We start from the raw sequence: 27,247 nt of genomic DNA on the forward strand, positions 1-27,247 counted from the left end.
GTGACCCTGGAAGTCAAGAGATTTGGAATGAAGATGTAAATTTGGGAATTAGTTAATATATGAAAAAGGATGAGATCACTCAGGAAGCATGGAAGATAATCTAGGTCCCAGGCCTGGAAGTGGGAGGAAATAAGAGTTCAGCTCCTTGGCAGGAATCTTGTACTGAAGCAGGTATTTCACTCTTCCTTTGAAGCTACTGTGAACCAGACCCAACACAGCTGTTAGTCTTCTGTACTGCTTCCCTCTCTGTTTCTTGCCAGGCTTCTCACCATTTGTTCACTCAGCTCACCAAACATCCTACCTACGCTCTGCTTTCATCCAACTTCATCCAACTTACTGAAAAGCTGCTCTGTTCCAGGCTCTGTTCTAGGTTCTGATCATATAGTAGTGACCAGAGTAACATCCCTATCTCAAAATGTTTAGATTCTAGTGAAGGGGATAGACAGACCCAATAAACATACTAGAGAGAGATGGGACTTCCTTGGTGGCTCAGCAGTAAAGAACCCACTTGCAGTGCAGGAGACATGGGTTCAATCCCTGGGTCAGGAAGATCCTCTGAAGAAGAAAATGGCAACTGACTCCATTATTCTTGCCTGGGAAATTTCATGGACAGAGGAGCCTGGTGAGCTATAGTTCACAGGGACACAAAAGATTGGACACACTGAGCGACTAAACAATTAGAGGAAGATAAACTATGAATAAAAAGAAAGCAGAGCAAGGGTATGTAGTGTAATTCAGGTGGTATCATTATAAACAGGACAATAAAGAGTCATCTGCAGAAGAACATTTGAGTAGAGATCTGAATGAAGCAGGCAAGTTTGAGGTGAAAAGGGGATGGCTAGAACAGAATGGTGAAGCAAGGAAACAAGGGACTAAATCATGTATGTCTCTATAGGGCAAAGTAAGGAGTCTAGCTAGCTCTCATTCTGTGTGACATGAGTTCACTGGGGAGAGGAGTATTGAGTAGAGGCGGGATACAATCTACCTTCGATCTTAGCAAGATCCCTCTGGCTGCTGTGTTGAGAATTAGGGGGACAAAAGCAGAGGTAGAAGGGTCTTCTAGGAGGATGTTTCAATAATTCTGGGTGGTTTGTTGTAGGGCAGGGGTGGAGATGGTGAGAAATGATCAGATTCAGGATATAGTCTATAGTTGAAAAGGACAGAATTTTGTAGTCAGAACAGATAAAGGCCTGAGCGTGAGAAGTCCCACTATTACAAGGATGAACTGTTGAGTGCCAAGATTAGGTTTAGGGGGGAAATCTTCAGACACACAAACTTGCCAATTAGGAATTCAACTAAAGATGCTAAAGAGGCTGTGGATGTCCCCTGACACATAAGTAAACAAACGATTTGGCAGCTATTAAGCCATCAGCCACTGCAGTCACCCCCAACTGTGAACCCTGAGGGGATTCAGGATGGAGAAAAGGTTTACTAACGTTAGATAGTTAAGGAAATGATTTCAATGAGCCCAGACTCTAACTTCTTCCCATACACAGAAAAGTGTTGAATTCATTAACTTGAGATGTATGGTTTTTCTTTAAGAGTAATGTTTTGATGTTAAACTACCTGGGTTTGTTGGTTTTGCTATTTTTCAAAAACTCCTATATATCCTGGCTTCTCCCTTACTTCTTCCGAGCAGTCCCTCAGAGCTGAGAGGCTATCTCCAGATTTAAGTCCCCACCAAACCCCCCCCCCCCTCCCCGGAAGAAAGCACAATTCTCACGCTTAGGTTGAGTGGTTTTTTTTTGTTTTTTTTTTTTTTTTAAGTTAACAATGCTATGGCTTAAATGAATCCCGAGTTCACAGAACTGAACAAAACTGCAGACAGCAGGGTTTGGTCTCTGTGCAATGGCACTGAAAGCAATGAGAACCATTTGAAAGGTCTGGACAGAATCCCACTTCTAGAAGCAGCGAAGGGGAGTAGAGGGGAGACTCGCTGGGTGACAGATGCTGTAATGATGGCTCCATGAGGGGAGCAGTTGCTTCCAGAGGAAAATGACCAGGTCTCAGAGGTGCTCACCAAGAGCTTCGAGGCACGTTGGAACTTTCTAGCTTGAAGGATCCGCTTTTGCAATGAAACCGGACTCAGGACAGGTTACAAAGGGTCTGGAAATGGTGTGGGCCACAGCGGAGCCAGCCCACAGTATCCTTACATTCCGAAGCCCTGGCCTCTCCCTGATCTCCTCTTAGGCCTCGGGGAACGACAGCGACAGACCAGGCCAAGCGGCACTGCTAGGACTGCCGAGGGAACGAAGGAGCCCTAAGCCACCGGCCGCCAGGCGAATCTCGCGAGACCTCGGCCTCCCCGTCCAGCATGCCCCGCGCCGCCGCCGCTGCAGCCGCCGCCGCCGCCGCGCCGCGGCTTGAGGGCGGGAGGCTGGGGGAGGGTAGCGGAGCCGGCGCTGCCGCCATGTTGGGTCTGAGGCGGCTGCTGTAGGCGCCGACGGAGCAAGTGGGCGAGCAGAACGGCCACAGCGGCGTGGGATCTGCCTCTCTGCGAGCGGCCGGGAGCGGCGGCGGCGGCGGCGCCATGAGCGGGGGCACCCCTTACATCGGCAGCAAGATCAGCCTTATCTCCAAGGCGGAGATCCGCTACGAGGGCATCCTCTACACTATCGACACCGAGAACTCTACCGTAGCTCTCGCCAAAGGTATGCCGGGGTGGGCCTCGGGGTGGGAAGCCGGGCCGAGCGTTCGGGGCTGCGCCGAGCTCTCGGCTCGCGACCTTCTGGCTCCCTCCCCGCTCCACCGTCCTCCTTGGGGTGCCGCTCCCCTCCCTCCGTCCGGGCCCCGGCGTCGCGGGCCGGGCCGGGCCGCGGCCTCCCCGGGGCTCTCAGGGTTCCGCCTTCGATCCGGTGACTAAGGACCGCGGCCGGGTCGGGCGGGGCAGCCCTGAAGTCCGAGAACGGGCCGAAGAACACGGAGATACGCGTCTTCCAACTCCAAAATTCGGTGGTTCTGTCTTCTTAACTACCAAACAAAGCCTGAGTATTCAAAGAATTTTTCCGCCCAGCCTGAGTTTAAAGCGCTGATTTGCTGATTTTCCAGCACCCATTTTCTCGCGTTTTTTATTTCAATTCGTTGCATATTCCTCAGGTGAACTTTAAGTAATGTGCCCCAAGTTTGGGTTTGTCCTGCGACGCAGACGGCCTCGAAATGCCATTGGTACCTGGAGCAGATCACATCCCTCTTGTCTCCTGTGTGGTATTTACCTGTTAAACCGGAATCCTTCTCCAAACCAGTTGTGCAACTATCTCTTTCAAATGTTTGCTGCTCTCCTTTCGGCCTTGTTTTTGGAAATCCGGTGGGAAGAAGGGTGCCAGCTTTTTCCGGGTCCCTTGTTCCCAGGGCAGATCTAAGTGGTCAGTGGGCGCTGACCGACCCCGGTGGAGGCACTCTGGGTCCGAGAGTTCTGGGGTCGGGGAGGAAGGTGTCCACCCCAAAGTACGTACCATCGCCCAGTCTTGTGGGTTTTGTTTCCGTTCACAAGTCTGGGTTTTTGTTCCGCCAGGAAACCAGGAAGAAAATAAACTGTAGCTCCTGATCTTAAACCTCTCAAGTTCTGGAACATATAGGAGAGGGAAGCAAGATAACTAAGGTCATTTTCGCAGCACATCTGGGAGAGTTATAGAAAGAATAGCATGGTAAGGAGAGAAGTCCGGCGATAGGAAGAAAATTTTCTAAATCTATTTTTAAGAAAAAGATTAGTCTTTGACCGATAGGAGAGGCATTTCGCGGTATCACGCAAGTATTTAAAGATACTTTTTGGATTCCCTGGTACATCCTTTTTAAAACACTCTTGTTGGGACAGATTTTCTATCTAGGTAGGGAGTCTTTAAATTATTTTCTCTTAATTTTCTTTCCTCTCCTCTCCCACCCGTCCCTCCACCCACCCGCGTGCATATTTAGCTGTATAGTTTTAATTTTTATGGTTTTGTGGAATTGTGAAAAGGGCCCTCTAAAGTTTTTGATGAGAGCCACATACAAGCTGAAAATAGTATTTCTCATTAAAGTGATTTAATAGTTTTTTTTTTTTAAAAAAGCATTGTTTGGCCCAATCTGACTGAAGATTTCTTGCCAGATTAGTGACTTCTCAGTGAGTTGACTGTGGTACCTTTACTTCTTACAAAGAAAATAACCTAAGCATTTTTAAGATTTCTAATGTATTCGTCTTTTTAAAAACAAAAACCTATAAGTACGTTCTTTTATGCAAGAACCTAAAAACATCTATATAGCAATGAAAAGGTTTTTTTAATCATTGATTTAATTTATGTCTGTTCTCATGGCTTTGATATGTAATCCCACGTACGTAATATATTCTTTTTTTCTAAAGAAATTTGAGTTGTTGATATAACAGAGGTTTGGGAATTGTGTTTGCAAAAATTGGAGTTACCAAATGTGGATATTATTCTACTTGGCAGTTTCTAATCTAAAACTGCTTTGTAACTGTGCAGTCAACAACCAGGCACTTATTTCAGATTTCAGAATTAGAAGTGGGATGTTTGGTGTTAAGATTTTAGAATTTATGTGATTTGCTGAGTAATTTGATATCTGAAATTCCACCTTTTTAAAAATTTGGATGAAGAGTGGCAGTCTACCCAATGAAACCAAAGGTTTATTCATGGATTTTAGACTACAGTGTGTCTAGAATACAGTATGTATTTGGATTTAGAGATCCTTGCTAACTCTTTTTAAACTATGAATTGAGTTATCTCTAACATTCTTAGAATTCTATTTAGGACGTAAATCCTTTTCCCCTTTAGAGAGAGGTGTTTTTTTTTTTTTCCCCTCAGTGTGAAATATAACCACACATGTTATAAAGATACGTGGATAAAAATGAAATATTTTTAAACAAAGGTTCTTTAACTACCACCCAGGGAAAGACTGGCTTTGCCAACATCCCACAAGCCTCCCACTCCTGCATCTTCCCATCAACAACTGCTGCCTTCTTAAGCTAGATATAAATGTTATTCTGACATTGATCGTTTTATCACTTAAGTTACATCTCTGAATGATAAGAGTTTTGTCCCTGTTTGAACTTTATATAAATGGAATCATGTTGCATATATTTATTTTGGCTTTTGTTGTGACATAGTATTCCGTCATGCATGTAACTTGTTTATTTCTCCAGTTGCTTTGGATATTCTGAAGCTATTCAAATTGTTTACAGTTTTGGGCAATTATGAACAATAACTTTGTGTTTGAGTTTACTGATACATGTTTATGTAATTTTCTTTATGCTCTGTACTTTGAATTGCAGGATCCTGGGGAGTATGTCTTTATTAGATCATGAAAAACTGTTTTCCAAAGTAGTTGTTTACTAATTTTTATTTCAGTTATTAGTAAAGTATATGAGAGTTATAGTTGTTCCACATCTCTCACCAACAGTAATACTTGTAACTGCCACTTTCATCAGGTGTTTTAGTTCTGTCCAATCTGGTAGGTATGTATTTGTACCTGGTTTTAATCTTCCTGATTACTAGTGAGGTAAACACCTTTTCATATCTTGGTCATTTGGATTTCATCTTCCATGAAGTGCCTTTGAAATCTTTTGCCCATTTTCCTGTTGAAATGCATGCTGCTGTTGTTTTTCTTGAGTTCAGTATCATAATATGAATCCTTTGCTGGATATATCTGTTGCAAGTATCTTTTCTCATTTAATGGTTTCTTTTGGTGTATAGAAGTTCTTCCTTCTATTGTAAATATGTTACCACTCTTTTCCATTGTGACTAATGTTTCTTGTCCTTTTTTTTTTCTTTTAAAGGAGCTTTTCCCTACCCAAGGATCATGGACTTACTTTGATTATCTTATCAAAACTTTTCTGTTTTGCCTTTTCACATTTAGGCCTATGATGCCCCTGTAATTGCTTTTGTGTATGTTGTGAGGTATTTAAATCTTTACATTTAGTAAGGAAGTCACTTGGCTTATATGGTCCAGATTATAATTTAGTTTCTTTACTTGGATATTACTTATAATTTAAATCCATCCGAAACTATAAAATACTCTTGATATTTTGGGCTAGCTCTGTTTAATGTAGTATATAATTAGGATGACCATATGGCCTGTTTTGCCCTGGTGGAAAGTCCTTGTTTGTGCCTGTTATTTTGGCGAAATTGTTAAAACATCCTTTTTCTCTCTTGAAAATCTTGCAGTTTGGATAATAAATTGTATGGTCCCACTGTATGTAGTCAAAAGCCCAATGCCAGAGGTACTGCCAAATAGGTGTTACCTTTTATTTTCTGCTAGAGATTTCACAGACTAGCTTTAGTTCTATAAAAGTGAAATTGAGATAGGTTTGATGAACTTTGATACATTGGAATCTTCTAAATCAATGTCAGGAAGTTTTAAGGGCAAGTAAGGAAGAATTTAATGTCAGTATAAGTATGTTAATAGATAATCTGGATTGTTGTTTGTTTCTTGAGGTCTTTATCACGGGTCTGAGTTTTTTTTCTTCTAGTACTGATCATGACCTACATGTAATCATCTTTGTTTATTTGCATGTGTTTACTGTCTGAGCCCCTGGGATGAACAGATATTTATTAAATGAATGAATAAATGAAAATTATTTAGCATTTTAGTTCATTAATCTTATAAAAGTCTCTTGGGGATATCTCTAAGTATTTGCAGTTGTATCGCTTTAAAATTAAAATACATAAAGTATGTTCCCTCCACCAACAGTAAGAAATTTTGGAGAATGGGAATATAAGAGAATAAAATCTTTTTTTTTTTTTTGGCTGTGCTGGGTCTTTTTGTGCACGGGCTTTCTCTAGTTGCTGTGAACAGTACTGCATGGGCTTCTCATTGCAGTAGCTTCTCTTGTTGCAGAGCACAGGCTCTAGGTGCATGGGCTTCAGTAGGTGCAGCTCACAGGCTCCAGAGCACAGGCTCAGTAGTTGTGGCATATGGGCTTGGTTGCTCTGTGACATGTGGAATCTTCCCAAACCAGGCAGATTCTTATCCACTGTACCACCAGAGAAGTCCAGGATAAAATCTTAAGACATGCATGATATAAATGACATTGTTGGGGAGACAGAGTTTTTCACCTTATGGCTCAAGCTTAATTATAATTTTCATTTAAAATTTAAAGAAGAATCAATTCAGAATGTTTGAGGGAGCTGCAAAGTGATGATGTGCATCAGTAGTTTGTAGGATACTTCCAATTGTATATGCACTTGTATTTGTGAATATGACACCCAAACACATAATAGATCCTGGATACCAAGAGATTCCTCACAGAATGGAAACTTTGTAAAGGCAAGGATTTTGTCTCATTCATTGCTCTGTCCTCAGCAGCTGGAATAGTGCCAGGCACAGAGCAGACCCTTGGCAAATATTTGAATAAATGAAAGGAAACATAGCTTTTGAAGGTTTCTCATTGTGGGAATCTCAAAGTTGGAGGAAACTTACATATCCTATAAGCATTATATATGTGGATTTTAAAAGTATTTAAGTAAAATAGACTCATTTCAGTTCAGTCACTCAGTCATGACTCTGCGACCCCATGGACTGCAGTATGCCAGTTACCTGTCCGTCACCAGCTCCTGGTGCTTGCTCAGACTAATGTCCATTGAGTTGGTGATGCCATCCAACCATCTTATCCTCTGTCGTCCCCTTCTTCTACCTTTAGTCTTTCCCAGAGTAAGGGTCTTTTCCAGTGAGTCAGTTCTTTGCATCAGGTGGTCAAAATAGACTAAATAGACAAAAGTGAGTAAAATTCTTATCTAACATGCATTTAGTTAACTGTACCTGGTTAATAAACCCTTAAAATGAAAATCATGTTGCCATTGAATTAGGAAAAGAGACTTTGTGAGGAAGAATGATTATATAAGCCAGCTGCTTTTAAAACAAACAGTTTGTTCTTAAAGAATCAAGTGATTGGTGGAGGAATATAAAAGTGGGTAAGTTGGTGGGTAAGTGGGTAATGGATTATATTGCCCATTGGCGTAGCTTACTCACCTCTTGATTGTTAATTATCCACATAGTCATAAACTCCAGAGAGAGTGGGAGAGCTTGTGTTGGATGAAATGCCTGTGAAGTGCTTTATTGATTTCTTGCCTTCTCTTTGATTTGGGGATCTGAATCTAGCAATTCACAAAATCACTACTTAGGAACAGCAAAGATCTAGTGAAACTTAATGCTGCAGTTTCTTTTGGTTGCCCTATTTAGTGAGATTGCCAGAACTTGGAGCCTTGGAAACAGTTTGTTGTTGTTGCATAGTCCTCAGAAATTCTTGGTAATTCTGAGAGTCTCAGGTCAGGTGCCAGAAACTAACTGTACATTTTCCAGTAGAGTAAGAAAAGCCATGGCTTTCTTTTTCTTTCTTTCTTTCTTTTTTTATATTTATTTCTTTTGTTTGGTTGCACCAGGATCTTCAGTCTTCTTTGCAGTCTGTGGGGTCTTTAGTTGTGGCATGTGGGATCTAGTTCCCTAACCACGAGTCAAACCCAGGCCCCCTGCATTGGGCGCTCAGGGAAGCCACTGGACCATCAGGAATGTCCCAAGACATGACTATCTGAATTGGAAGTAAAGAAAACAATATAAAGCCTGAGGAAAATAATAATAGAAGAAGAGAAATAGTTAGAGTAAAGAGATCTTACCTGTGTGACACATAGCAAGAGTTTTGTATTTAACTCAGTGCCAAAGTAGTAATAGCAGTAACTGTAGATGGTTTAACTTGAATTTATTACTCCATGATAGAAGGTGCTCTCTATAGGAGCAATTTACCTTTTATTTTCTCTGTGATACTTTAAAGTAGTACTTCAGTTAGCTATTTTAAAAACTGGATATCAATGAAGTAAAATTTTTAATGAATCAAGTGTGAGTTAGTCTGTGAAGTATTTTACTCACAAAGATTTATTCTAGTGTTGTGGAGTGTTTGTTTTTGGAAGCAAATGTGACCTAAAAGGCCAGTTGGAAAACTTAGTAGTGTCCGTGGACAAGTAATTTAATCTCAGCTTTAACTTCATATTTTAAGTAAGGATAGTGACGTGCATCTTTCAGAGTCATTCTCAGAATTAAATGAGATAATACCAGAAGTATTGTAATAACTAGTTTGTTACAGTGCTTACTAGAGTAGCTTTCTCATTGTTATTTCCAACCACTATCTCCATCTTTGTCTAGGCAACCCATCTCCCGGAGAAGGCAATGGTAACCCACTCCAGTACTCTTGCCTGGAAAATCCCATGGACGGAGGAGCCTGGTAGGCTGCAGTCCATGGGGTCGCTAGGAGTGGGACATGACTGAGCGACTTCACTTTCACTTTTCACTTTCATGCATTGGAGAAGGAAATGGCAACCCACTCCTGTGTTCTTGCCTGGAGACTCTCAGAGACGGGGGAGCCTGGTGGGCTGCTGTCTGGGGTCGCACAGAGTTGGACACGACTAAAGTGACTTAGCAGCAGCAGCAGTAGCAGCAGCAACCCATCTCCATCAGTCATTCAGATCTACTGTAGCCTACAGTCTGTTGATCTTACTACCTTTCATTGACCCACACACTCCTTATAACTTTACCCCCTGTTTTAATTCCATGAGGAGTTGTTACAGTCAGAATGGAGCTTATACTGTCAACCCTCTTCCTCCTCCCACTTTCTGTACAAACCTCACAGCCCTGATTATATCAGCATAGACATGCTGGCCAGTTTCACTGTACATTTATGTTCACTAAGCCCAGAAGTCATGGTTACTTCCCATATATTGTATGTCCTTAGTCCATTCATTCCGGTTTTGTACATGACCATTCCATTCCTTGTTTTCCTCAGACTTCTATCATCTCTTCCCCCATCTTCACTTTCAGCCTGTGAACCTTGCTTCTTCTTTATTTGAGGAGAGAATAGCAAACAGAAGAGAATTTTGCTCAACTTATCCCACATGTGCCCAGTAACCTGCATCTGTCCCAAACCTCTCCTTTTCTTTGTTTAGATAAAGTGTTCTCTCCTAAGGTCACCCATGCATTTGTGCAGTAGGTTTCATCCCCTCTTAATGATTCAAGGACATTGCTCCAACAGCCTCTCCTGCATATTCAGTTTCTCCTTCTCTACCAGACCTTTCCTGTCTACTCACAGATACGCTGTTATTTCACCCATGTTAAAAACAGCAGCAGCAACAACAACAAAAACACTGCTATTCGTAACGCAGTTACTCTTTTCTATCTACTGCCCCCTCTCTCTCCTTCCCTTTACACCAAAGCTCCTTGAAGAAGTTGTCTATGTCAAGGTTGCTGGAGATTTCCACATTGCCAACTTCAGTGGCTGGTTCTTATCCTCAGTCTACTTGACTGATCAGCAATGTACTGCTCAGTCGATCTCATCTGCTTCTAACCGTTTTTTCACTTGATGTGATCCTAGTTTTCTCTTAGACCTCACTGTCTCCTTTTTGATTCTTCAACTCCTAATCCTCTCATTGTTGGAGGATGCCAGGGCTTAGTTCACATCTTCACTCTCTTATTCTCTTTCTTTTTTCTTTTGTGTTGTTTACAGATTATTTCCTTGTTTTATCATGTGCACTCTTCTCTTGATTTCATTCTGAATTTCATGACTTCAGATGCTGTCTATAGATTATTGTCTCCATCCTGCACCCCTCCTGCAGACTCCTGATTTGTGTATCCATCGGCTTCCTTAATATTTCCACCTGGAGGGATGTCTGCTAGGCACCTCCCATTCAATATGTCCCAAACCTATTTCTTCATCTAGTCCTTTCCTTCTAATTGAATGACAATTTATTCTTTTAGTTGGTTAAGATAAAAAGATCTTTGAGTCATCCTTAAATTTATCTCACGTACTGTGATTCTGATCTTGTCAACTAATTCCAAGATATATGCAGAATTTTACTTCTTACCACCTCTGCTACTTTACTACTTTGCATTATTTCTGTCCAGTCTATTCAAAGACATTCAGGGGTTCCTGTTTCTTGTTTACCATGTTGACTTCTTAGTTGGTTCTTTTCCCCTCAGTTTTGCATAAGTGCATCTTTGTCATTAAAAAAAAAGGTGGGATGTGTGGGTGGCAAATTTTCTTAGTGAATCTATGTTGTTCTTGATTGCTTGATGACTGGCTATATTATTATGAATTCAGATTGTTTTTTCATATGGACATTTTGAATTATTGGATTATTGTATTCTAACATTCTGGTGTTGCTGATACCAATTTGATTCTCACTTTTCTCTCTGGAAGTTCTTGGAGTTTCGAAATGTTGCCACACTGGAGTGTGTTTTTCCTGAGTGTTTTCACTGGGCCTTGTAAATCTGAAGACTCAAGTTTCTTTAACCTAGTAAATTTGCTCTCTTTGTCCAACTCTCAGATTAGTTTCTCTTTCACTCCTGTGTTTTTTGTTTTATTTTTGAACTCCTATTGGATAAACTTATTTTTAATTAATTAATTTGCTTTTAAAAATATTTTTATATCTCTGTTGGTTCTATCTTTGGGAGATTAAAATACAAAACCAACCATAAGGAAGAATACCCAACAAAGCAGCTTAGAGGGTTGAGGCTAAATTTAGACTGCAAATTGGACATGCTTTTCCTTTTTCTTCCTGTTTATAAGTCTTAACTGAAACTAAATGAGAAGGCATTTTTTTAAAACACATAAACCCATAAAAGAGAAAGTAGAATTGGAAAGGGGACAACAGCAACAAAATTTTGAAGGGTGAAAAAAAAGTTTTTGTCTTTTGAGTTTGAATGTCTTAGCAGAATTCAGCTGCAGACTAAGGAGGCAGTGGGTAAAGCCAAGAAGTAAACCTGATTTGTACCCAAAGTCCTAAAAGTCTCAGGAATTGGCATCATCATATGCAGTGAAAACAAGGACTGTAGTAATTGGGTGAAGATAGAGGTCAGAACTGGAAGATTAACTTGAAATTTGTTTCAACAGTGGTCAGATTTCCAAAGCCTCTTTTGCATTTCCCACATCTGGATGGATAGCTACTTTTCTCCTATCCTGGTACTCTGGGGAGGTTAAACTAGAGATTCTGGAGAAACCTCAGCACATTTAGGAGCAGAGGTACCTACCACACCAAAGACAGCATGGAGCACAGGCAGCATAAGGGAAGCTTACACATGCCTGGGGCTTATTACATCCATTCAGGAGAATTGCTGAGTACCTTTTATGACTACATGTTAGACACTGTGCTATATGCTAGGAAACCAAAGAGCCAGAGACAAGGTTCTTGAGGACCCAGCAGCTAAGGTAGGGCCTGACAGAGAGTCACAGTTAGCCACAGGAAGAGGATGTCTAGGAAAAAGTGTCCAGTCCTAGGTCATGGAGAGTTTTGCAGTCTTTTGGGAAAGTGAACCAAAGTCACAAAGGAAAGAGAACCAACAGCTCTGGAAGGTCCCAATGAAAATGTGTCAAATAACAGACTCCAGCCCCTTCCTCCCCTTTTATTTTTCTTCCCCTGCTACATTTATCTTAGTTTATTCAGTTTGTCATTTGAATAGCACAATAACAAGTCTTGAGTTTTCTTGGTGGGTTGTAAAGTGAAAGTGAAAGTCGCTCAGGTGTGTCCAACTCTCTCTGACCCCATGGACTGTGCAGTCCATGGAATTCTCCAGGTCAGAATACTGGAGTGGGTAGCTGTTCCCTCCTCCAGGGGATCTTCCCAACCCAGAGATCAAACCCATGTCTCCTACATTGCAGGTGGATTCTTTACCAACTGAGCTATCAGGTGGATTGTAAGGATCCCTGGAAAGTTTTTAGCCAATGAAGTGATTTGTCAGAGTCCAGCTGTAGGATTTTGTGCTGACAGCATTGTGCAAAAATTGTGAGTGAGGGACAATTTGAGCTGACAGTATTGAATGATAGTACCTATAATGATTCCTATCCACCAAAATTAGGAAAGGAGCAAGAGGGAATCACATTTATCCTTCTAGATGCTACTTGAGCATCCTCACCCCTTCAAAGCCTTCCCCAGTTACCCTAGTCAGAAACTATATTGCATCTTCTGTGTTTGCAGTTTATCTTCTGTTTTTTTTGTGTGCTTAGCAAACTTTTCTTATTTTTCGCTATAGACTATTTTTCAACATCTTTCCCTCCTTGTGTCCTTTGTGCTTAACAAATTAACTGTTGATAATATGAAGGATTATTATTTCTGAAGTCTCCTTCATCAGAAAATGTGTGGTTGAACTTGACGTTTTATAGGAAAGGACACTATGATAAATGAAGATGGTATGTATTGAGGACATTTTATTTTCTCAGATTAGTAAGTATTAATAAGTAATAATAAGTATTAATAATTAATAAGTATTTACTTTTGCTGTCCTATGCTTTACAGAACTGTTTCAGGATCTCTCCTGTTGCCATTTCAAAAAAGTCCTATTTTTGTGTTTTGCATTACTGCTGCTGCTGTTTTGTATCACCATCTAAATTATCAAAGTGCCTTTTTGTTTTATAATTCTTTCTTCTTGGCACTCTTTCTAAATTCTTAGGCTACTCATTATTTTCTTGTACTCAATCTGAAATGCTAATGGTTGAACAAAGAAAGGTATGTCTTGAGTAAATCTGCACATATTAATAATCCACTGGGAGGAAGCAAGTGAAGTTGCAGGGTCTCAAATCTATAATCATGGAAGGTGACATTGGGCTGAAAGAAATGTAGAAGTCTTTCTTCCCCCAAAACTGTGAGAAAGAGGGGAGAAAATGAGTGAAGATAAGAAATGTATTAATGAAAAGGACGAGATTATTTGGAGTCATTTTAGTCAAAGAGGAGTTTACTTTCACTTTTAGAATTAAGTGATAAAGGAGTTGGTTTTAAGAATATGTTTGAAAAGGTGAGAGGAAAGTTATCTGGGCCATGAACTCGGTTATCTTAGAGTCACCAGTGACTGGCATGTGACGCTGAGGAGATTGAGAATACTGCAGAGAGGTCAATAGTAAAGTCACTGTTGGGGAGGACAGGTCTGAAGTACGTACAAGAAAGGATTACAGAGGCTGGAGACAGATGGTTTTATTTAGCGCAGTATTAGACCCTAACAGAAAGTAGTGTGGATACAGGTGAAGAATGGACCAAAGCAGAGACTACAAGGTGTGCCAAAAGTGGAGGTTTGCAGTTACAAGCTGTGACGTGATTTCAAAGAGCAGCCCTGTGGAATCTTATATTTTAAATCTCCCCACCCAAGTTAAAAAAAAAAACCTGGAGCCCACTTACCACTATCCTGCTCTCAGGGTCTGTGGGTACTGTGTTGTAGAAGAGATAGTTTGATAAATGAAGATCTTTTAATATTTAATTAAACCTTGTGTTAAACCCTTATATAACAGCTTATTCCAAATATGTAGTATCTCAAATAGTTTCAGCAAGAGTTTGTATAGCATACTGGATATGCACTAAGAACTGTACTTAAAGATAAATGTAAGGAAAATAGAAATACCAAGTAGAGCTTTTTGTTTGTTTGGTTTTAGATTTATTTCTTTTACCTTAGCTGTTGTGATGGGTCTTTGTTGTTACACATAGACTTTCTCTAGTTGCGATGAGCGGAGGCTATTCTCTTGTGGAGCATGGACTCTGAGCATATGGGCTTAGTTGCTCCATGGCATGTGGGATCTTCCCGGATCAGGGATTGAACTGGTGTCCCTTGCATTGTAAGGCAGATTCATAACCACTGGACCACCAGGGAAGCCCCCAAATGTAGCTTTTCAGCACTTCCCCCCAACCCCCATTTGATGCTTATATGCTGGGGTTTTTTTTTAATCCATGTGCTATACTTTCTGTTTTCCCATCCTATTGATGTCCAGCTGTTATTTCTTTTTGCTGTAAATAGTCATTTTCCCATTTTATTCTAAGTAGGTTTATTGTGTAGTTTAATTCAATTCCTTTGGTATTCAACAGTGCTCAGTAATTTTGGAAATAGCTTACTTAATAGCTTTTTCCACTCTGAAATTTATTCAAGAAATATTCAAATGTCAGCACTATTTAGGGCGCTGTGTTAGCTACTTGTGTTAATTGCAAGGATACAAATCTTTGTCCTGAAGATCTTTCGATTTTAAAAGAGGTCACTATATACGGTGGTAGAATGCTGTATGATTTTTAAAGGAAGAATATGTTACCAGCACCTGGCAATCACTGGTGGAGTTGTGTGATGGCTAGTGTTAGGTCACTTTGCCGGGGCCACTGTGAGCTTAGTTGTGCAGGCATTCCGACTTTTTGCGACCCCAGGGACTGTAGCCCGCCAGGCTCCTCTGTCCATGGGGATTCTCCAGGCAAGAATACTAGAGTGGGTTGCCATGCCCTCCTCCAGGGAATCTTCCCAACCCAGGGATCGAACCCAGGTCTCCCACATTGCGGATGGATTCTTTACCCTCTGAGCCATAAGGGAAGCCCACTCATAGCCAGGCCACAGTGCCCAGATATTTGGTCAGATATTCTGGATGTTTCTGAAGGTTTGTTTGTTTTTTTTTAAACCAGATTAATATTTAAATTATTGTACTTTAAGTAAAGCATCTTTGCTCCCCCATGATGTGGGATGTGGGTGGGCCTCATCCAGTCAGGTTGAAGGTCCTAATAGAACAAAGACTGACCTCCTCCGAGCCAGGAGGAAAGAATTCTACCACCAAACCACCTTTGGACTCAAACTGCAACTCTTCTCCAGGTCTCCAGCCTGCTGGCCTAATCTGTACATTTTGGATTTTCATATGAGCCAATTTCTTAAATCTCTCTGTGTCTATATATGTGCATTCTGTTGGTTCTGTTTCTCTGCAGAACTATGATGAATATAAGTAGTATCTAAGCTGAAATTTAGGATAGGTCACGTGTGGAGAGGCACTTTGGTGGAGGACAGAAAACGGTCTGTGTATGGAGAATGATGAGCTTGGTTTGAACTCACATTTGGTTAAGTGATTGGGACCAGGTCTTGCAATTGATACTTGAGAGGAGTTTTACTTTTAAGACTACTTCATAAATGTTATTATGGATTTCTATCTGAACTTAGTTTCCCAACTTATTTTTGGACATTTCTTGAATAATCAACCTTTTGTTTATTGCTCTCACATTTTAGTATTCAGAAGACTTGTTTTTCTTATTTATCAATCAGTATCAGAGTCTAATTTATAATTTTTAGTTTGTGTCCAAAAGTTAAGGCTTTTGGGAAATATTAGTGTTATTTTGATGGTCCCAGCTACATTTAACTATGGATATATTTATCATATTTAAACTTAACAAAGCTTTGGTATTTTATAATGGAGTTACTGTATTGGGAATTTGGTCACTACAGCTCTTCCCTCTTGTTGTGTACTTTGACTATATGTGTGGGTATTAAGGGTCTTCCCCTGGTGGCCAAGTGGTAAAGAACCCGCCTACTAATGCAGGAGAAATGAGTTCTAATTTTGCGTCGGGAAGATCCCCTGGAAAAGGAAAATGGCATCCCATTCTAGAATTCTTACCTAGGAAATCCTGTGGACAGAGGAGCCTGGCCGGCTGCAGTCCATAGGGACACAGTTCAGTGACTGAGTATGCACATACGTGGGTATTAATACACTGTGAACCAAGTTTGACATTAGTGTATGTTTGAGTTTGCCATGATGTAAAGATAGAGTGGCTCAGACGGTGAAGAGTCTGCCTACAACACGGGAGACCTGGGTTCGATCCCTGGGTCAGGAAGATCCCCTGGAGAAGGAAATGGCTACCCATTCCTGGAAAATCCCATGGATGGAGGAGCCTGGTAGGCTACAGTCCATGGGGTCACAAAGACACGACTGAGCAAATTCACTTCAGCTTCAGAGATAGAGATATTTTAGATAAATGATTTTGCCAGAACTTTGACCTTATTTCTTTTTTTATTAAAAAAAAAGTATCATCGGATGCATTTCTATTAATAAATCTTTGCTATTTGTAGCCAGAAGTAGGGAATTGATTATATTCTTTTAAGACTAATGCAGGAAAAAAAAAAAAAAGACTAATGCAGGAAAAAATACTTTCCCTACTTCCACTCTTTTGAAAGGTAGCCTAAAATGTGGACTTTTCTATTTTGGAAAATAAGAAAAACTAGAATACTTACTAAAGCAATGTAACAATGTGAAGTTAAGAGTATAGAGGACAACTACTCCTAGTTTCAGCATTATATTCCAACTATTACTGTCATTTTGTGTTTTCTCTTACTGCTGTATTTGTAGTGGGGCGTGTGTGTGTGTTTCGTTTTTGTTTTTTGCCTCACCTCAAGGCATGTGGGACCTTAGTTCCTGGGAGACCAGGAATGGAACCTATACCCCTGCAGTGGAAGTGCCGGACTGCCAGGGAAGTCCCTGTGTGTGTTATTGAAGTAAAATTCAAATAACATAAAATTAACCATCATAAAATGTATGATTTAATCTAGTCACAGTGTTGTGTAACCATCAGTTTAGTCGCTCAGTTGTCCAACTCTTTGAGACCCAATGGACTGCAGCACACCAGGCCTCCCTGTCCATTGCTAACTCCCAGAGTTTACTCAAATTCATGTCCATTGAGTTAGTGATGCGATCCAACCATCTCATCCTCTGTCGTCCCCTTCTTTTCCTGCCTTCAATCTTTCCCAGCATCAGGGTCTTTTCCAGAAGACAAGTCAGCTCTTCTCATCAGGTGGCCAAAGTATTGGAGCTTCAATATCAGTTCTTCCAATGAATATTCAGGGCTGATTTCCTTTAGGATTGAATAGTTTGATCTCCTTGCTGTCCAGGGGACTCGCAGGAGTCTTCTCCAACCCCATAGTTAAAAAGCATTAATTTTTCGGTGCTCAGCTTTATGGTCCAACTCTCACATCCATACATGACTACTGGAAAAATAATACCTTTGACTAGATGGACCTTTGTCGGCAAGGTAATGTCTCTGCTTTTTAGTATGCTGACTAGGTTGGTCATAGCTTTTCTTCCAAGGAGTAAGCATCTTTTAATTGCATGGCTGCAGTCACCATCTGCGGTGATTTTGGAGCCCAAGAAAATAAAGTCTGTCACTGTTTCCCCATCTATTTGCCATGAAGTGATGAGACCGGATTCCATGATCTTCATTTTTTGAATGTTTTAAGCCAGCTTTTTCACTTTCCTCTTTCACTTTCCTTAAGAGGCTCTTTAGTTCCTCTTCACTTTCTGCTGTAAGGGTGGTGTAATCTGTGTATCTGTAATCTGTGTATTGATATTTTTCCCTACAGTCTTGATTCCAGCTTGTGCTTCATCCAGTCCAGCGTTTCTCATGATGTACTCTGCATATAAGGTAAATAAACAAGGTGACAGTATACAGCCTTAACATACTCCTTTCCTAATTTGGAACCGGTCCATTGTTTCATGTCCAGTTCTAACTGTTGCTTCTTGACCTGCATACAGATTTCTCAGGAGGCAGGTCAGGTGGTCTGGTATTCCCATCTCTTGAAGAATTTTCCACAGTTTGTTGTGATCCACACAGTCAGGCTTTGGCATAGTCAATAAAGCAGAAGTAGATGTTTTTCTGGAATTCTCTTGCTTTTTCTGTGATCCAACGGATGTTGGCCTTTTCCTCTGCCTTTTCTAAATCATCTTGGACATCTGAAAGTTCATGGTTCATATACTGTTGAAGACTTGCTTGGAGAATTTTGAGCATTACTTTGCTAACATGTGAGATGAGTGCAATTATACTGTAGTCTGAGCACTCTTTGACATTGCCTTTCTTTGGGATTGGAATGAAAACTGACCTTTTCCAGTCCTGTGGCCACTGCTGAGTTTTCCAAATTTGCTGGCATATTGAGTGCAGCACTTTCACAACATCATCTTTTAGGATTTGAAATAGCTCAGCTGGAATTCCATCACTCCCACTAGCTTTGTTCATAGGAATGCTTCCTAAGACCCACTTGACTTCACATTCCAGGATGTCTGGCTGTAGGTGAGTGATCACTTCATCTTGGTTATCTGGGTCATGAAGATCTTTTTTTGTGTAGTTCTTCTGTGTTCTGCCCACAGTTTGAAGGACACTAACTTTAATTTCTCATTTCCCCTTCCCCAGCCCCTGGTGGCCACTAATCTGCTTTCTATTTCAGTGGATTTTCTGACTCCAGATAAATGGAATCATAATATGAGATCTTTTGTGATGGACTTCTTTTACTTACTGTGTTTTTAAGATTCATCATATTGTAGTGTATTTCAGAATTTAATTCCTTTTTATGGCTAAATAGTGTTCCATTATACCAGATACATTGGGGGCTTCCCTGGTTGCTCAGATGGTATAGAATGTGCCTGCAATGCAGGAGAGCTGGGTTCAACCCCTGGGTCAGGTAGGTCCCCTGGACAAGGAAATGGCACCCACTCCAGTATTCTTGCCTAGAGAACTCCATAGACAGAGGAGCCTGGTGATCTACAGTCCATGGGGTCACAAAGTGTTGGACACGACTGAGCGACAAACACACTCTGTATTCTTGCCGCTTCTTATTAATATCTCTGTTCCTGTTAGATCCATACCATTCCTGTCCTTTATTGTGCCCATCTTTGCATTAAATGTTGCCTTGTTATCTCTTATTTTCTTGAAGAGATCTCTAGTGTTTTCCTCTATTTCTTTGCATTGATTGCTGAGGAAGCCTTTCTTATCTCTTCTTGCTGTTCTTTTGAAATCTGTATTCAGATGGTTATATCTTTCCTTTTCTCCTTTGCCTTTTGCTTCTCTTTTCTCAGCTATTTGTAAGCCCTCTTCAGACAACCATTTTGCTTTTTTGCATTTCTTCTTCGTGGGGATGGTTTTGGTCACCGCCTCCTGTTGCTGCTGCTACTGCTAAGTCACTTCAGTCGTGTCCGACTCTGTGCGACCCCATAGACGGCAGCCCACCAGGCTTCCCCGTCCCTGGGATTCTCCAGGCAAGAACACTGGAGTGGGTTGCCATTTCCTTCTCCAATGCATGAAAGTGAAAAGTGAAAGTGAAGTCGCTCAGTTGTGTCCGACTTGTAGCGACCCCATGGACTGCAGCCTACCAGGCTCCTCCATCCATGGATTTTCCAGGCAAGAGTACTGGAGTGGGGTGCCATTGCCTTCTCCCACTGTGTTACAAACCTCCATCCCTAGTTCCTGGGTGATGCTCTGATATCACCCAGGAAATTCCAAGAGATTTAGGAGCTCTGTGTCAGAAACCAGGGTCAAAGACCAAACATTAGAACATAAGATGCCCTTACTACATTTATCTTTTAAGAAATTACAGAAATTTTGGAGCTCTGGTCAGAAGCTAGAGATGAGAACCTATTTATATGGGCTTCCTTGGTGGCTCAGATGGTAAAGCGCCTGTCTGCAATGCGGGAGACCTGGGTTTGATCCCTGGGTTGGGAAGATCCCCTGGAGAAAGAAATGGCAGCCCACTCCAGTAGTCTTGCTGGAAAACCCCATGGACAGAGGAGCCTGGTAGGCTACAGTCCATGGGGTCACTAAGAGTCGGACACGACTGAGTGACTTCACTTTCACTCTGGTGGCTCAGATGGTTAAAAATCTGCCTGCAGTGCAGGAGACCCATCTTCAATCCCTGGGTTGGGAAGGTCCCCTGGAGAAGAGAATGGCTACCCACTCCAGTATTCTTGCCTGGAGAATTCCATGTATAGAGGTTTAATCTCCTTGCAGTCCAAGGGACTTTCAGGAGTCTACTCCATGATAGCCAGCATCATCATGTTCAGTGGTGAAAGACAGAAAACATTCCCCTAGGAACAGAAACAGGACAAGGTTGTCCACTTCCACCACTGTTACACAGCAATGTATTAGAAGGCCTAGCCAGCACAGTTAGTCAGAGGGACTATACTGTCATGAAGTATAGTCCCTTTGATGTACTGTTTGATTCAGTCTGCCAGTATTTTGTTGAGGATTTTTGTGTCTGTATTCTTAAGAGATTTTCATGTAGTTTTCTTACGGTAACTTTGTCTAACCTTGGTATCAAGATAATGCTGGCCTCATAGCATGTGTCAGGAAATATTCCTTTTTCTTCTGTTTTTTGGAGGAGTTTGAATAGGATTGATGTTAATTCTTAAAATGTTTAGTAAAATTCAGCAGTGAAACTTGGTATCACCAGTGAAGTATGGTCCTGGTTCTTTGGAGGGTTTTGACTACCAGCCCAGTCTCTTGTTGTACTTGTTAAAGATCTGTTGAGATTTTCTGTTTCTTCTTGAGTCAGTTTTGGTTATTTGTATATTTCTGGAAATTTTTCTTTTTTGTCTAGATTATCTATTTTGTTGGCATACAGTTGTTCATAGTATTCTCCTATGAGTTTTTTAGTCTGTGTAAGATTGGTAGTAATGTTCTTGCTTTCATTTGACTTCAGTTATTTACATTTCCCCATCTTTTTCCTTTGTCTAGACTAGAATCCCAGGGACAGGGGAGCCTGGTGCGCTGCCGTCTGTGGGGTCGCACAGAGTTGGACACGACTGAAGCAACTTAGCAGCAGCAGACTAGCTAAAGTTTTGTCTATTTTGTTGATATTTTCAAAGAACCAACTTTTGGTTTTAATGATTCTGTGTCTCTGTTTGCTGTGTTGTTTATCTTGGGTTGAATTCAGTATTATTATTTCCTTCTTTCTGCTGGATTTGGGCTTAGTTTGCTCTTTTTCTGATTTCTTTCTTCTTTTTGTTCTTTCTTTGAGTGCACCGGGTTTTAGTTGCAGCACTCGGTTTCTTCGATCTTTAGTTGCGGCATGCAAACTCTTAGTTGTGGCCTATAGGTTATAGTTCCCTGACCAGGGATCAAACCTGGGCCCCCTGCATTGAGGGCACAGAGTCTTAGCCACTGGACCACAGGCAAATTCCTCTAGTTTCTTAATAGATGGTTTGAGATTTTTAAAATATAGCATTTATAATTATAAATTTCTTTCTTGAGTATGGCATTCTTTATATCACCTAATATTGGCAGGTGGTGTTTTCTTTTTCATTTGTCTTCAAGTTTTTTCTTTATTTTTTAATTGAAGGTTGATTGCTTTACAGAATTTTGTTGTTTTCTGTCAAACCTCAACATGAATCAGCCATACAAATTTTTTCTTAATTTCCCTAGTGGTATCTTTTTTGTCTTATTGGTTCTTTATGAGTCAGTTGTTTAATTTCCAAATACTTGTGATTTTCTAATTTCTCTTCTATTACTACTTTCTAGCCTCATTTCCATTTTAGTTGGAGTGGATACTTGATAAAATTCAATCCTTTTCATTTATTGAGAGTTGGTTTGGCCTAAAATTTGGTCTGTTGTGAAGAATGTTCTATGTGCAATGTAAAGTAATGTGCATTCTGCTGTTGTTGAGGGGGAGAAAAGATATTCTAAATCTTTTAAATGCCTTCTCCAGTGCTACTGAGGAAGTCAGTTTTGCCCTGCCCTTGAGGGTTAAAACAATGGTCAGCCTCTCTGGCTGGCTTCTCAGTGAATTTTTAGGTAGATCGTAGCACACAACCCTAAATTTTTGGAGGACAATATCCCTGTTCCCCACATGGCACTAGCAAGCTAGCCAGGAACATGGGCTACTGTCCCCATAGCTGCCTTTTACAGAGATGGGAGATGATGAATGGTAATAGCTAGCCACTCTGCAAAATGCCAGAATTCACCAAAAGTTAGCAACCTCTTTCTTCATTAGATGCTCACTTGGATTCTACAGGCATCTGATTAGACTCCATAATTCCAAAATGGTTTGTTCAGATCTTTTGCCAGCCCAGTAGTTGTTTGGGTGGGGGGACCATTCCTGGATCTTCTTACTCCACCATCTTGCATGATGCCCCTCATGCCTGTGTATTTATTTTAAATAGTTGTAATCTTTTGAAATTAATAGTTTTATAATCTGCCTCATGCATAGCATGTTTAATGTTGTATGTTTACCTAACTTTTTGATGTTACAAATAATATAGCAGTCTATTTTGGAAAAAAAAAAATGTGGACAGAGTTGTAGATTCTGAGTAAGAAATTACGTTTAATAAATCATGTTATATTTTGACCTTAAGTACCTTTTCACCATCACTTGCCCAGTAACTTCCAAACCGACCTTGTGCTTCCTTTTTCATTTTATCTTCCAAGTCACAGAAGGAAAAATACTGGAGAATGGTGGTTGCTAGGGGTAGGAGAAAAAGATGCGTTGTGGTTCAATGGGCAAAAAGTTTTCAATTAAGCAAGGTGATAAAGTTGTAGAGCTCTGCTGTAATTTTGTTTGTAATTAACAATACTGTGATGTACATTTAAAATTTTGTTAAGAGGGTAGCTCTCCTGTGGTGTATTCTTACCACAGTGAATCTGATGGGCTGGAGTCCATGGGGTTGCAAAAGAGTTGGACATGACTTAGCAACTAAACAACAGCAGTGTGATTAAGAAAAATCGGGAATTCCCTGGTAGTCCAGTGGTTAGGACTTGGCGCTTTCAATGCTGAGGCCTGGGTCCAATCAATGCTTAGAGAACTAAGATGCTGCAAGCCGGGTGATTCGACCAAAAAGAAAAAGAATTGAATTAATAGATAACATTAACAAAATTGCTGCTGAAGTATACCTAACAATGGAGTTGTCTGCCAGTTTGAAAGGGAAAAAAAGTAAGGTAGCATGATGGAAGAAAGTATAACAAAGAGCTGAGTCTGCTACTTGGAGGCAAGGAAAGGGTGCCTCAGGATCAGGAAGAACCACACAGAAAGGACTGGTTACTGAGCCAGGAGGAAACTTGGGGTGAGTGGGAATCATATACTGTTCCTACGTGGTTTTCTATGTTTAGCCACTGCTCCCTAAAATACAATAAATAAAATAAAATAGCACATTAAAATAAATTAGGGATGAAACAATGTGATTTCTGACTGTACTGACATAATTCCCTTATTAGCCAGTTGCACATGAGCTAATTCATGTATTAAAATTATTTGTAGCAGAATAGTACTGGTAATTTTCTACTTTTTCTGTTCTTGTCCTGCTTTCTCTTTCTGCTCTTAGCATCCAGGTTTCAGCCTTCACTACCTCTCATTTGTTCTGTTATCTTCCAGACATGTATACCCTTCTGATTGCTGTTCTAATTAAGTTATTCTTTATAATACTACAAGAACTGTCTTGAAAACATTAAATCTGATCAGATAGTCTCTATCATTAGAACCTGTTTCTCAAACTCTTAGTATGTGCAAATCATTCTTCATGGTGTCTGTTGCCATAATTTTTTGCTTTGACTCTCTTGCTGTATGATAGAGATTTTCTTCATACCATATTTTGTAAAGTATGCTTTTAATTTTCAACTCTATTGTGGGCTATTTTTAGGACTGCAGATAACAAATTTTTAAGCCAAAGTATGTGAATTTATCAACTTCCCCCAAACTTTTATTAGGTAACTCCTTACTGTAAAAGTTGAGAGTATTCATTTATGAATTTCCTTTCATGTTTCCTTTGCTTCTTATTTTCATCTCCCAATTTTTGTGAGAATAGAGTGTGAAATAGATACCATCTTAACAGCCCATGGACGGAGAAGCCTGGTAGGCTACAGTCCATGGGGTGGCAAAGAGTCAGACAGGACTGAGCAACATCACTTAACTTTTCTAACACTTTGTAACTTTGTAGTCTTTTTCAGAACTATTAAATTTACATTCTATCCTAGCACCTTCAGTGGTAAAGAATCCGCCTGCCTATGAAGGAGTCATGGGTTCTATCCCTGAGTGGGGAATGGAGTAGGAAATGGCAACCACTCCAGTATTCTTTCTTGGAAAATTATATGGACAAAGGAACCTGGCAGGCATGGGGTCGCAAAGCGCTGGACACAACTGAGTGACTGAACGTGCATGCACACTAGCACCTTGGTAAATTGTCACATACAGTAATGTGTTTAAATTATTTTATTGTCCATCTCTTTATTTTTTAATGCCATTGTCTCTGTGAGTTCTTTATTTTGATGTAGCAAAGGATAAGTCTGTATTGGCTTATAGTGCACTAAAGTTCTTTTTTTTTTTTTTTTTTTTTTTTCTGGAAATACAGTGAAACTTTCTCATCATATTTAGGTCCTTATGTCAGGAAATTTGTTATCTTTAGTTGCATTTTGTCTTACTTGTTCTGTTGTCTTTCTCATAGACTGTTCTTGTTGTTAGGTTTATTCTGCAGCTATATTTGTCTTACCTCTTTTTTCTTTCTTTAACTCTATGTGTTTTCAGTATGTGAGTTTTATTTTTCTTAAGAATATAAAGCAGTTCTTTCTGAAATTTTCTTGTTTCATCTTTCTTTTGGATATATGGATATCATTTGAATGGTTTTGTTATGCTTTGGATAGCCTAATAGAGCTTCTCTTTGGTTTTATAGATGGAAGACCTTTAACCCCACCCCACCTGCCGGCAGCTTCAGGATGAGCTGATTTGTTACCTTGGAGGTCTGGGACTTTATAAAACTTTGTATGGTGGTAATAGTGCTGGTGCTGAGTTTAGGAGTGAGATTGATCCACTTGTAATTTTCCTAGCTTTCTTTTTGGTTAAAGGACAGAATGTAAAACCATGTCTGTTACTTCTGCCCTGATACAGTATTGTTTGGCCACCAGAGAGGGAGGGGAGCTTCAGCTCTGACATTCTACATCTTTTCCTTTATCACATCTGTGTCCCCATCCATCAAGTTGGAGTATGCCTGGGAAAATTTCTCAGCATGCTATATATGGATACTGGAGTTGGCCTTCCAGAGTGGACTAACTCAAAAAATATCTGCATGATACTTTTTAATAAAGTTTTATGGCATAGGTTTGAGGTATTTTCTTGGTTTAGGGGTATTTTAACTTTTTAATTTTCTTTAGTTATAGTGCGGAATAGTCATCTGCAAACCTACAGATGCCATCATCTTTTCCTGAAAGTCTCATAAGTACCTCAAAAAATTTTTAGGATAAAAAAAGGCATTTAAGCTGAAATATGTATCTTCAGTCTAGCTATGGATAAGTTCTGCAGAAAAATATAAAACTTTGCACAGTGTTAAGGGATTTGCTTCCTCTATGATACTCTTTAAATGAATAATATCTGATATGGCAAACTTTCTTATTTGGAGCTTCTGTGGGGATGTCAACATTTTCAGAAGTCTCCTCAGATAGTGAACCTGAAACTGTAGTATTGATAAGAAACTCTTGAGGAATTGATTTAAAATATAGATATAGATTTCTGTATCCTCTTCACAGAAAATCTGAGTCAGTGGATTTCAGAATCTTTTTTTTTTTAGCTAGTTTACCCTGAAACAGCTGGTCACAGTTCAACTTTGAATAATGCCACCCTGAGTGTTAGAATAGTCAGATTTAATTACGAGGTAGATATTTTAGGTAACTAGGGCATTTCAGGCTGTCCCACGGAGCCGAGTAGATGACAGAGGCTTTACTTGGTTTCTAGAGGACGTACTACTAACCAAGGAAGATATTCTTTTCATTGTCTTATCTTAAACCTGAACCTCAATTTCCCAGACTTTGGGATTTTTGTAGATTGGGAAAATCTTCACTCAGTGAAGATTCACTATACACACACACACACACGCGTGCACGCGCGCGCGTGCGCAACATACAAGTTGCCAGTTTTTTTATTTTGCTAAATGGGGACATTAAAAATAAATCAACAATGAAAGGGCTTTTTTTTAGCACCTCTTACCACAACCACCAAAGATATAAGTCAGTGACAATGTAGAAAGAACACAATACTTTCTAATACAATATTCATAATACTGATAGTCTTTTAAATTGATTACATGTAACTCTATGCAAAACCCACTTTCTTTTCCACTTTTAAAAAAAATTTACTTTAGCAATAAATTAATGAATACTTTCTCATGGAAGGCGTTTAAGGACTGCTCCTTAGTACTGGAAACAGTGCACTGTAAGAGGTGCTACCTGAATACGGTGAGTAGACACCTGTCTCATATCCTCTGTTTTCTTACCAGTTCGCTCCTTTGGTACAGAAGACAGACCAACAGATCGTCCAATACCACCTCGAGATGAAGTCTTTGAATACATAATTTTCCGTGGGAGTGATATTAAAGACCTTACTGTTTGTGAGCCACCAAAACCACAATGTTCTTTGCCTCAGGACCCAGCTATTGTTCAGGTAACATTGTAAATCTGTCTTGGAGTACAAATAAATTTCATACACATAACTAGCCTTGGATTTTACCTCCTTGTTTTAGTCTTTTAAATTTTCTCTATTGAACATTCATGTAGCTTATTACCATTTTCTAGCTACCTAGATACCCAGAATACCTGGGTAATGTTCTCATCCAGGTTTCTCTCTTTAGATGATAAATCGGAACTAAAGAAAGTAAGAAATAGCTGAGGGATTTTTCTTTTTTTTTTTCTTTTTCTTTGGCTGCGCTACACAGCATGTGGAATCTTAGTTCCCATGTGGAAGCCTGGAATCTTAACCACTGGATCACCAGAGA

At 40.1% G+C, this 27,247-nt stretch overlaps 1 protein-coding gene across 7 annotated transcripts in view; it reads left to right on the forward strand.

The window, feature by feature from the left end:
* Window positions 1-2,351: 2,351 nt before the first annotated feature.
* The window catches only part of LSM14A (LSM14A mRNA processing body assembly factor), a 53,867-nt gene continuing 28,971 nt past the window's right edge, over window positions 2,352-27,247 (forward strand). For 4 of the 7 annotated variants that reach the window (XR_008704470.1, XM_055553839.1, XM_055553841.1 and 1 more), the window contains exons 1-2: window positions 2,353-2,651; window positions 26,753-26,916. Coding sequence is in view for 6 of the 7 variants with exons in the window: in XM_055553839.1 (XP_055409814.1) it covers window positions 2,531-2,651; window positions 26,753-26,916 (285 nt within the window). In the remaining variant the exon portion in view is untranslated. Of the gene's footprint in view, window positions 2,652-26,752; window positions 26,917-27,247 lie in introns of all 7 variants that reach the window. The other 3 variants (XM_055553842.1, XM_055553844.1, XM_055553840.1) reach the window with 2 other exon arrangements.

This window comes from Bubalus kerabau, chromosome 17 (assembly GCF_029407905.1).
Source record: "Bubalus kerabau isolate K-KA32 ecotype Philippines breed swamp buffalo chromosome 17, PCC_UOA_SB_1v2, whole genome shotgun sequence".
Classification (NCBI taxonomy): Eukaryota; Metazoa; Chordata; class Mammalia; order Artiodactyla; family Bovidae; genus Bubalus; species Bubalus kerabau.